The sequence below is a fragment of the Aristolochia californica genome, unplaced genomic scaffold (assembly GCF_029961685.1).
Source record: "Aristolochia californica isolate CCGP_79_NKW_82.1479 unplaced genomic scaffold, dmAriCali1.0.hap1 SCAF_12, whole genome shotgun sequence".
NCBI lineage: Eukaryota > Viridiplantae > Streptophyta > Magnoliopsida > Piperales > Aristolochiaceae > Aristolochia > Aristolochia californica.
The window spans coordinates 24,356,592-24,366,865 of record NW_027181793.1 but is presented as its reverse complement, the minus strand read 5'-3'; the positions used below and the strand labels follow the sequence as shown (position 1 = coordinate 24,366,865).

Sequence of the window (10,274 nt, the reverse complement as noted above, 5' to 3'; positions counted from 1 at the left end):
TTTTCTGCCGTTTCTCGTTCGCTAGACGGGGGAAAACACTTTCGCCTCCCTCACTCCACACGATGAGAAAACAAGAAGCCAGTGTTTCCATTCACATTATATAACTGATTACATTCGTGGACTTCCTGTTGCTTGATTTCTTATTGAAGCTAATCTTTGGTAAGAAGCTCCATCTCTGCTTAGCCTCTTTGATGGCCTGAGTGATATTTGGTTTCATAAACTTCATGTGGGTAATCTCTAATTGTACCTCAGAAGCTGTTGTAGAACCAGCCTCAGTTTACCAAACAAAGGGCAGAAAATAAAAAATAAAAAACCTGGGTTGGATGCAACCTACAGGGATATATAGCCATGAGCTTGAAAGTAGTTCTCTACTCTTAACGCATGTGGCTGCTCCTGTTATGTCTTTGTCCATCTAGATATGTCTAAAAACTGGTTTCTTGAGCATGTTTAAAGAAAGGAATGCCAAAAGAAACACGCGTGGGGGTGAGATATTCTCTTTTATCTTGTGATGATGGGTGAGGTTTTCAGAGTTAGGGGAGGAGGAGAGACAAAAGACACACGTGAGAGAAGAAATGTTTTGTGTAGGTCCCCGGATAAGGCAACAGGTGGAGACCCACAGGCGGCAAGTAACTTACCCAGCTTTTTCCCTCTCCTCTGTGTAGCAAATAATCCAACGGAGGGCGCTCGCTGATGGAATTCGATCGCTCATAATCTTCTTTGCTTTTTCACCCGAATGAAGGAAGGTGAAATTCCAGAGCACAGAATCTAAACCCAAGATGGTTTCAGTTGTTGTCTGTAATCATGTCAAACAAAATCTTCGTTTCGAAAGGCCGAATCTTGCTTCCTTGATTATGTGAGAGCAAGACAGAAGATTACCCAAGATTTGATTCTCTAGTTTTTCAACCCTTTCCACTGTAAACATTATGTAGGCGAAAAATGTTGAATTCGTAAGGTTCGTGTGACTCAAACTATCGAAAGTGGGCATGGAGTTTCTGGTGTTTGAGAATGACCACGATGGGGCTGAGCAGGGCGGCTGACCGAAGGGAGCCATTCTCTCTCTCTCTCTTTCTCTGCCCTCTCAGCGAACTAACTCGTGCCCAGCCACCTAAAGCGTCCAAAGAAAGAATCGTGGAAAGAGGAATGACAGGTGTAAAGGAAGATTACAGCCCTGAGATTTTCTGCAGTGGGGTTGTCTTCCAGACTGAGCATCTTCCCAAACAGTACGTGACTCGGAATCCTTTAAGAACACTGTAGCTAACTTTGGCGCCTCTCGGCAGGGAAACCCCCTCCCTTTCTTTGGCCAAACATAGACTCATGGTCGCCTAAGAGGCACAAAGTCTCCCTTCAGATCAGTTCAGAGTAGAGTTCTGCTACCCCAGATGAGACGTAATTAGAGCAGTTCGTTTATGTAAATTCATAGCTAAGAAACCCAGTGCCAAGATGACAAATGTAAAGGCTTTTCCTACACTCAGCTGGGATGATCGAATCTCTCCCTTTTTTGTTTATTTTATTGTGAAGTATAATGTAAAGGAAAGAACGAATCTTCTTCTTTGATCATAATGTACAACAGAGTTGGCGGAAATAATCTTATACAAGTTAAAAGTTCAAAAATAGGATTTTTTTGGATTTGATCTCCATGATTAAGAACAACAAAAAAAATTCTCGCAGTTATTCCTCTCTCTGTCTCCCGGTAATGATCTTTTTCTATCATGTTTCCCAGCTGTAACACTAACACAGTTCACTGAATCAAGACGACCAGAGGATAAATCTAAGGATGATGATAAGGAAAACAAAGAGTTCGTCATGAATTGAAAATTGAATTGATTCAAATCATAAAAGCAGAAGGATGAACTAGTAAACTATGTAAAATGTCAAAGTGCTTGATTATCTATCCTATCAGACTAAGGTTTCTTTAGTAGAAACATAGACGGCAAGCTTATGACTCTACTTTGACATCTAACATCCTTTTAAGCAATACTTTTTTCTTTTATAACCTAAAGCGTTTCCCTTTACACAAGCAATCTCAGAACACTATCTGTCTTTATAATAGGCTCTTCATTCATCTAATAAACATAAGTGTGTTTCCCTTTATACAAGCAACATCTCTCCTTTATGTCTCCTCTCCCAAGTCCCACCATGAGTTTAATTATTAGCCCACCCAATTAAGAAAAAAACTACAATTTCTCCCGTTTCAGCCATCGCTACAAGGAACCTGCTCAAACCCATTGGTAAAATGACTAACCAATTTAGAAGTCTCTTCCCAACTACTAATCTATGTGGAATTATTCTTAGCAGAAAAATAATTTAATGGAGGATTGGGTTTATTAATAATCAGGCGACGGGATGAGTAAAACGATGGGTTGGAGGAGTAAATCTGTGGGCAGGGAGACTTGAAGAAAACACTAGAAGGAGAGAAGATACAAGAGATCTTGGTGGAGATCCGGGTCCATGGAATCACGTGGTGGAAAGACTAAGATCCGCAGCCTCGTATAGGTTCAGGACAGTTGCTGAACAGTGACCGTTACGTGCATGAAAGCGAAGCGCTCACATGGGATCCTGAGCCTCTGAAGAAAAACTCTTCCCTTCTTTGCTGAGATCCAATAATGGCTGTCTTCTCCATTCGTCCTCGGCTCCCCACCCCTTTCGGCGATCTTTCTCACGTCTCTTTTCCTCACCTTTTTTTTCCCATAAGCTGCTGCTCTTTTACGGTACAGAGCCCAGATGTGGATCTTCTTCCTTCTATGCCTCAAGATCTGTCAATCAGTGAAACGAGTACCACGTTCGAAGAGAGAACTGTCCTTTTCCTGCATGCATCGCCTTTTTGGCCTTTTCTTTTTAGTCTGTTTCCTCTGCAAAAGTCTTCCCAGCATTCCGAGTTCCCTTCTCCTCAAACAGAGACGTGGAACCAGGGCTTCTGGAGATGACAGATGACTTGTTCCTGCTGTATTCTTCGGAATTTAATAAGCACTGTCCCTCGATCTTCTCATGCTAATATCTTCTTTCTTTCGTACCCAGATTGCAATCTCTGAGTATTAAAAGTCAAAAAGCTGGAAGACGAAGAGCTGTAAAAGGGACAGGCTCTGTTTATGGTTTTCAAAATTCTCCGTGTAGCAGACGTTAAAATACTGGCCTTATCGGGGATTCGCTAGCAATTGAGAAAATGACTCCACTGAACAAAAGCTTTGGAATTATGGTTTCACATATATATATTTTATTTAAAAAAAATTAAAATAACCATGACTTTAAAGTGTAAGGTTCATATGAAGCTGCTTAATCGGCTGACCATGGGGAGATACATCCCTTTGGTTAATAAATAAACTACTGGCAACTAATTGCCCAAACGTGATGGCCCCTTCTGCACTACAGACAATCATTACATGAAACACGAGCTTTGATAAGCTGATGAAGAAGATCAGTGTCGTGGATAGAATCAACAGTGACCACCTCCTCTTTCGGATCAGTCCGGCGATACGCATCAGACGCGTAATGTTTTTTTCTGTTTTTTGTTTCGACATTGGCAATGGAAGATAATCGTCAAGAAAGAAAGTTCATTGCGTTATCTCAGAAAAGGACATGAAGCAAGACAGTGTTGTCGTCTCTGTACAGGTACATAATCATGGCGTGAGGAAAGAACTATCTGCTTGTTGTGATGGGCAGTGGGATATGAACAGAAACAAACCCTGGAAGAAAAAGAGGGACCGAGGGGATCGAGCTAGGTTCAGTCTGAACGCGAACATCAATTGCCAAATATGAGAAACTCGTTTCAGACGAGTGAAGAGAGAGAGCGAATCTAGTGTAATCTGGTGCTTGGAAAGCCTGCCTGACTTTTCTGCTATTGGTACATGGGAGTACTGTCTCTCATTGCTGGCCTCGGCCCTCAAGGCCACTAGTCTGCTCGTTTTCCTTCTCATCGCTGAAGCTCTGACCTGTTTAGTTACCTTTAATTCCGAGTCATAATACCCGGCTTTAACTCTACAAAACTGATCAAGACAAGACGAGCAGACAAAAGAATCATGTCATGTGAGCAAGAGATGTTGGCAGCTGTACTGGAGATTTTTCAGCTTCCTCATCGTCCCAATTTGTTGACCTGTAAAACCATCCATAGTCCATACAGTATCAACTGGATGGCTCCCAGAACGACACCCGAACCATTTGGGTTCTGCAAGTCAAGGAGAAAATTAAACAAAGTCAGGCTCATCTTAGTGCAAGTTCTTTGATTGATTTATTGACCCAAAGTGCTACTTGCCGCAAAGTGATAGCACACATGTATTTGTGCCGTCCAATCACTTCGAGAGAATAAGTAGGACTCGTATATCTACGGTATGGGTTTTACTTCATACTCTCTTGGTGATTATGTTAGGCTATAAGGGTGGGTGGCATCGAGTCAAACCAAGTTCAAACCTTCGTATGTTTGAGTTTGGCTTGATCTAAATATTTTGAATTTGAACTCGAGCCTAAAATTGGAATTGAGCTTGAGCCGAAAATTTAACTGAGTTTAAGCTCTAGTTCAAGCTAGGTTTTAGCTCCAACCTATATTTAAAATTACAAAAATAAATAAAGAGAATATTGTGATGAACTTAGTACCATTGAATTGTAAGCTATCGCAGAGGAGTCCGAGACTTTGCAATGGACCATCCTAATGTATAATAACCAGTTTAATAGACCTAAAAAAAAAGTAAACACCTCCATCAATAGCGCTTATTGCATTGGCAAACAACGACATTATATGTTGAGGGACCCAAAATGGCGGAATGATCGATTATCTTTGAGGTTTGAGGTAAATAAAAGTAATTATCAACCAACTAAAGAGGGAATTGATGAGAGCAATTAGAATAAAGGATATTTAAAAAAAATGCTAATGAGTTAGCTCATGAACTAACAAGTTGACTGTGGAAAATCTCAAACTTAACTTTTTATACTTAATAAGCCTTATTTCAAGTGTGAGCTCGAACCAAACTTAAGTAAAATTGAACTTCGCTAAGTTTTTTTTTTAGCCAAACTCAAACGGTATGCGAGCCAATTGGGCTTGGTGCCACCCCTATGCTAGAGCACAGGTAGTAGCATATTCATCAATTCCCTCCGTCAATAAAAAAACTAGGGAAGGAGGTCCTCCCCTCTTCACCTAGCTAGGTCGTTAATGGAAAGAAAAAGGAGGGGGAAGGCTTCTCCTCTTATCCATGTGAAGAGGACTAGGGTTTAAGAAAAAAAAAAATTTCAAAGTTCTACAATAATGTAAGTTTAGTACCATTATCGTTAAAGGTGAAGCATACATACATGGCACAATTGATAATCATTCAAATAATCCCCACAATACGTGTCCACAGATCAGTCAGAAAAAAAAAACAAAGAAATAACAATAATTAATGACATTGGATTTTATTGAGAGTTTCATGATTTGGGTTTACTGTCTGATTCTTGTTCGCAAACGCGAAGTCAGTTGTAAGGAAGGTAGCTTCCAGGGCAAAGCTTGAACAATTGGAGGTGACAACGAGAAGGTTATTAGGGTGGACTAGAGGGAGACCGTAGAAGGTCCCTAAGGCGCAGATCAAAACAGTAGTGAGGCAAGGATCTGCTTTGAACTTCTCCGTGTCTCTCTTCTTCCATATCTTGTAGAAAGCCGGCCTGCAAATGTTCTTTACTGTTACGAAATCTGAGCAAGACGACTTACGCAGGAAAGAGAAACAAGCAAATCGCGAGGATGTAGTTCATGCAAAGCTACGTAAGCAAACTGAACAAAGCGATGAAAACTGCAAAGAGAAATCGCTGAAAGTCAGATGAAAGCTGAAGTTGAAAGACTGATCAAAATGGTAGTTAATTTTAAACAAATCACATACATAAGACGTATCAAATTAGACAAAAAGTGCATTCAAGAAATATTGAACGCCGTTACGTTTATGAATGAACTGGTGTGATCGAACTACGAAAGAGCTGAACTTTCGAAGACAGAAAGTTGGTGCAAAACTACGTCTGAACACTGAAAATAGAAACTGAATCACTTCTGCTGAGTGAAGCATCGTCGAAGTCTTTCAGCTGAAGTTCAAAAGATGTAACTGAGAAACATAAGAAAACGTGGGAAGTGAAGAGAAACAGTAGCAGAGTACTTGTGTTGCCGATGAAAGTACAGAAACAGAGACGACGAATGAACAAGCAACAGATTCTTCAGCTATTTATGTATGGGGATTAATCAAATACTAAGACTAGAAATAGCAACACATATGACTAGAAATAGCAACACATATGACAATTCCAGCTTGATTGATTGATCACGTACAATCTGGTTGTGTCAAGTTGGTTAAGCTATTCGAACATGAATTCATAGGGCTTTCACTAGTCGAAGTGCCAGTGGGGTTGGCGGGAAGAGAGAGAGGCCGTTCGCCCCCTAGCGCAGAAACGGCCTCCGCTTCCCTCTGCGCCGCACGGGGAATGAAGAAACAGATGACGCCAGCGTCCCCTTAAAAGTGTAATCTTGACCGTTGGATTAACCAGATGGTTTCATCTTACTGACACGTGTAAGTTAAAACGAAGATGTCCAGATTTGAGTAAACAGTAAGAGGCAGAGAGCGTCGCTCAGTTGTCCTTCCAAGTTTGGTGGTCCGAAACTGTAGTTCGCGGCTTCCGCTGTGAGGACTTGGTGGTGGAAGCCAGCCATGAAGATTGGCGAGACCAAGAAAATCAATCTGAATTGTGAAAGCGGTTGAGGTTGAATATCGATCAGTCACGGAAGAATGGTAGTTCTTTATGATCTGAGAGGCCAGCGAGCTCGTTTCTGGGGAGGGGTCGTTTTCCTCTGGCTTTGCTTCATGGTGACCACCCCTAGAATCCCTCCTTCGGCGAACCATCATCTTTTTGCGGATATGAGGAATTTCTTCGGTCTGTATAAATAATCACAACACTTAGAAATTTCGTCTTTTGGATTCTAATTTTGATCTGGGTGTAATTTCTTCTCCAATGATTTAGGGGTTCCAAATACTTCGAACGTGATCACCAATTTCCCATTTTTAGTCGTTGGAGTCGTCGGTCTGGTCCTCACTCTCCACGGGAATTATCTGGGCATAAGGTAATTCACCCTTTTTCGGGGCCACTTAATTTAGTTCGAGTAAATTCTTCTGTCATTTTAGTTAAATTTAGATTTATTTATTTATTTATTATTTTTTTCAGCCTGCGCGGAGAGATTTGGGGCTGGATACTCTTCTACGCGGGCATTACTGCCACAGCCTTTGGTTCTGCTTACTATCACTTGAAGCCCGATGACACCCGCATTCTTTGGGATCAGTTGCCTGTGAGAATTTTGCTTCATGTGCACTTCAAATTGATTTTCTTTTTGTATATATTTTATTTATCTTTTTATCAATTTGCTAAATTGTTGAAGTTGTGATGATGAGTTTAACCCTGATAAGCTCAAATAAAGGGGCTGGATGAAAGAAAATTTTCAAGGTCCAATCAAGATAACCTTTACTGAAACGTAGGTTGGGGTGGGGGGCGGGGTGCACTGGAGGGTGATACCGTTGATGGAAGCCTGCCCTCCTGCAGCGACGTGGCAGCTAGTTGGACTGCCACATAAGCTGCTCTGTCACAGATTAAATTGTTTACCTGTGATGTAACGAGTGTAATTAGCAGAGCTTGTAAATGCATTGAAGGAATTCAGAGATGTAAAGGGAACTGCCATTCTTGGCACTCAGTGAATGTTTGTCACTTTCATTTCTTGCTTTTCAACAAGGCCAGCATTATGAACGCAAATTTCTTTTGTCCAAGAGGAACTTTATGGTGTTTTCTCCTATTTGATGTTTTAAAATCATGTTTTTGGTTCTTTTTCAAAGAACTAAAAAAATTAAAATGTTTAGTCCTTATGGTATACTCCCATAAGATTTGGTGAGGTTGATGTCTCAGATTCCATATTTGTTTTAATCCAGGCTACTGATTCGTAATCTTGCAAAGTTCTGCCTCGTTTCCAATAACACATTTTCATGCTTTAATTCCTGCTATTGCTTCCTGTCTGGTTTGAAATGTTAACTTTAAGATTGTAATGTATGTAATGAAAGTAATTTGATGCAGATGATGGTTGCAGTAACATCTCTCTTTTCTTGCTTCATCATTGAGAGAATAAACGAGAAGATTGGAGTTACCTGTTTGTTTTCATTCTTGATAATCGTTCTTATGAGTGTAGCTTATGAAAGGTTAATTCGCTGCCTTTTATTTTGCATTTTTTTTTTTTCGTCATCTGCCCCCTCATATCTTGAGGTACACCTGATGTGACTTTCTTTTGAATGTGCTCAACTAGCTGATTGCAGGGCTTTTAATGATCTTCGGTTATGCATGATGGTCCATCTTATTCCTTCTATTGCGATTCCAGCCATGACCTTACTGTTTCCACCCAAGTATACCCATTCAAGATATTGGCTTTGGGCATCAGGTCTGTGTTCTTATACCAATTCTATTCATGGCTTTCTTTGTTTTTTGTTTTTTTCCTCATTTTCTTTCATCAGAGTTGTTCACCTATCTTATGTAATAGTACTCAGAACTCAGAAGTATTTGTTTGGAGTGACAGAACATATATTTCATATTAAGGAAGTTATAAGAAAAATGACGAGTTAATATGTTAAAGTGCTCATATGATTGCAATTAATGTGTATTCTATACAATAAAGTTGTCTTTAAAATTTATTATCTGAAAAGCTACAATTGATGCAGGATTTTTTACCTTCTGGCAAAACTTGAATCCCTTGCTGATAAGAAAATTTATGGTGTGAATCATTACATTATCAGCGGTCACTCCTTGGAGCACTTATGTTTAGCAATTGTTGCAGTTATGCTCACCATGATGCTATGGTTCAGAAATATAAAAATTACAAGGTATATTTTTTTTAACTTTTCCTTCTCTAGTGTCATATGTTCTCTGGGAATATCCTCTCCACTCGTAAACTCATGTGGATTCAAAAGAGCAAATCTCTACTTAACTGCAGTTCATGGTTCCCTTGGTAAGAATATGCAGTTTTTGGCACTCAGTTAAGAATACAGGTAGACATTTTAAGTTAGTTCAGAGATTAACCTTCTTTTTGCAAGCTGGTTTTTGGGTATTGTGGGGGGACACTAGAATTTTAGACTTCGACATTTGTAGTAAATTTGGTTTCGGTAATCGATAGGGGATTCGCTCTGCCTTGATGTGGTTAACTGATGTACTTACATTAAGCTCCTTTTAAGTTTGATATTCCTTCTCTTTCCCATCTATTTGCCCTAAAATCCGTCCAACGAGTATTTGTAGATCCTATTCCATTATGCTGCTTGTGATACACTTCATTTGTGCACAGAGGAATATATGGGATGCACCCAGCTACTGAGAAAGGCATCCATGGCTCTTCGTTTGTGTGGGATTCTCCCACCACACAAATATCTGTTTCTGCCATCATATTGTAGGGGTAGGTCCCAGAACCTTTTCGCCTTTAAATTTTTGCACAGCTCATGGACTTGGGTGAGTCTCGGATGAGGTCACCTTTCAAACAGAGGATATGTAGCTCTTATAGAAACTAGTAATGAAATCTATAGTTTTTCCATTTGAAAGGAATGAAAAAAAAAAAACATACAAATTAAATGAAACTGTGGTACAACACTATTTTGATACTTTGGAAGGGTGTTTGCAGGCTAGGCGAACTCGAGCAGCGTCCTTAAAGATGAAAAAGATGATGTGTAAGCTCAGTGCAACATCTGCTACCAATGAACTCTAAAAGGGGTGTAATCTAGTGGCAAGAATGGATGAGTTGGTTGCTGCAACAAGCACCCGTCCTCATCTTTAAGCTGTCACCTTGTTTCTCTCCTTCTGATCACTGCTTTGCAGACATCTTGAAACTGTCAAAGTTGATGGTCCAGTGGTGTCTTGAGAATTAGGTTAGTTTGTGCGGTTGAAGAGGATGACGAAAAGGTTTCTTGATATGCCAATTTAACTGCTCTGATTTGGCTGCACAGGCAATATGGCTGCCAGTTTAGGCGGAGGATAGTCCTTCCAGTTGGCTTTCCTCCCAGTAGATTATTCTCGTCTTCCTGTGGTAAATGACTAGCTCAAACATATTTGTGATGGTCTATTACAAGTTGCACAGATTGAATATTGAAAACCTGATCGCAAACTTATTTACTCTCAACTCAGTTTTGATTCCTTTTTTTCCTCTAATCCTCCTTTTGCTTTTTTGCATTGTGTTTTTAGGCAAAACATCCATGTAAAACCTATGTTTTACAGTTGGTGAAGAGAATAGTGTGGTGGATTGTCTACTTGCTGACTTTTCAAAC

General features: G+C 40.1%; 1 protein-coding gene across 4 annotated transcripts; it reads left to right on the top strand.

The window, feature by feature from the left end:
* Positions 1-6,589: 6,589 nt before the first annotated feature.
* LOC137945522 (uncharacterized) lies at positions 6,590-10,266 on the top strand. 4 transcript variants are annotated; one of them, XM_068791452.1, is made up of 8 exons: positions 6,590-6,870; positions 6,958-7,057; positions 7,159-7,279; positions 8,053-8,174; positions 8,289-8,410; positions 8,688-8,849; positions 9,305-9,412; positions 9,635-10,266. In XM_068791452.1, exons 1-6 carry the CDS (start codon positions 6,726-6,728, stop codon positions 8,744-8,746), a joined length of 669 nt encoding a protein of 222 aa, XP_068647553.1. In that variant the 5' UTR covers positions 6,590-6,725; the 3' UTR covers positions 8,747-8,849; positions 9,305-9,412; positions 9,635-10,266. The 4 variants fall into 4 exon arrangements, with proteins under 4 accessions (XP_068647553.1, XP_068647554.1, XP_068647555.1 ...); XM_068791453.1 differs by having other exon boundaries at positions 9,624-10,266; XM_068791454.1 differs by lacking the exon at positions 9,305-9,412.
* The last annotated feature ends 8 nt before the right edge of the window (positions 10,267-10,274 follow it).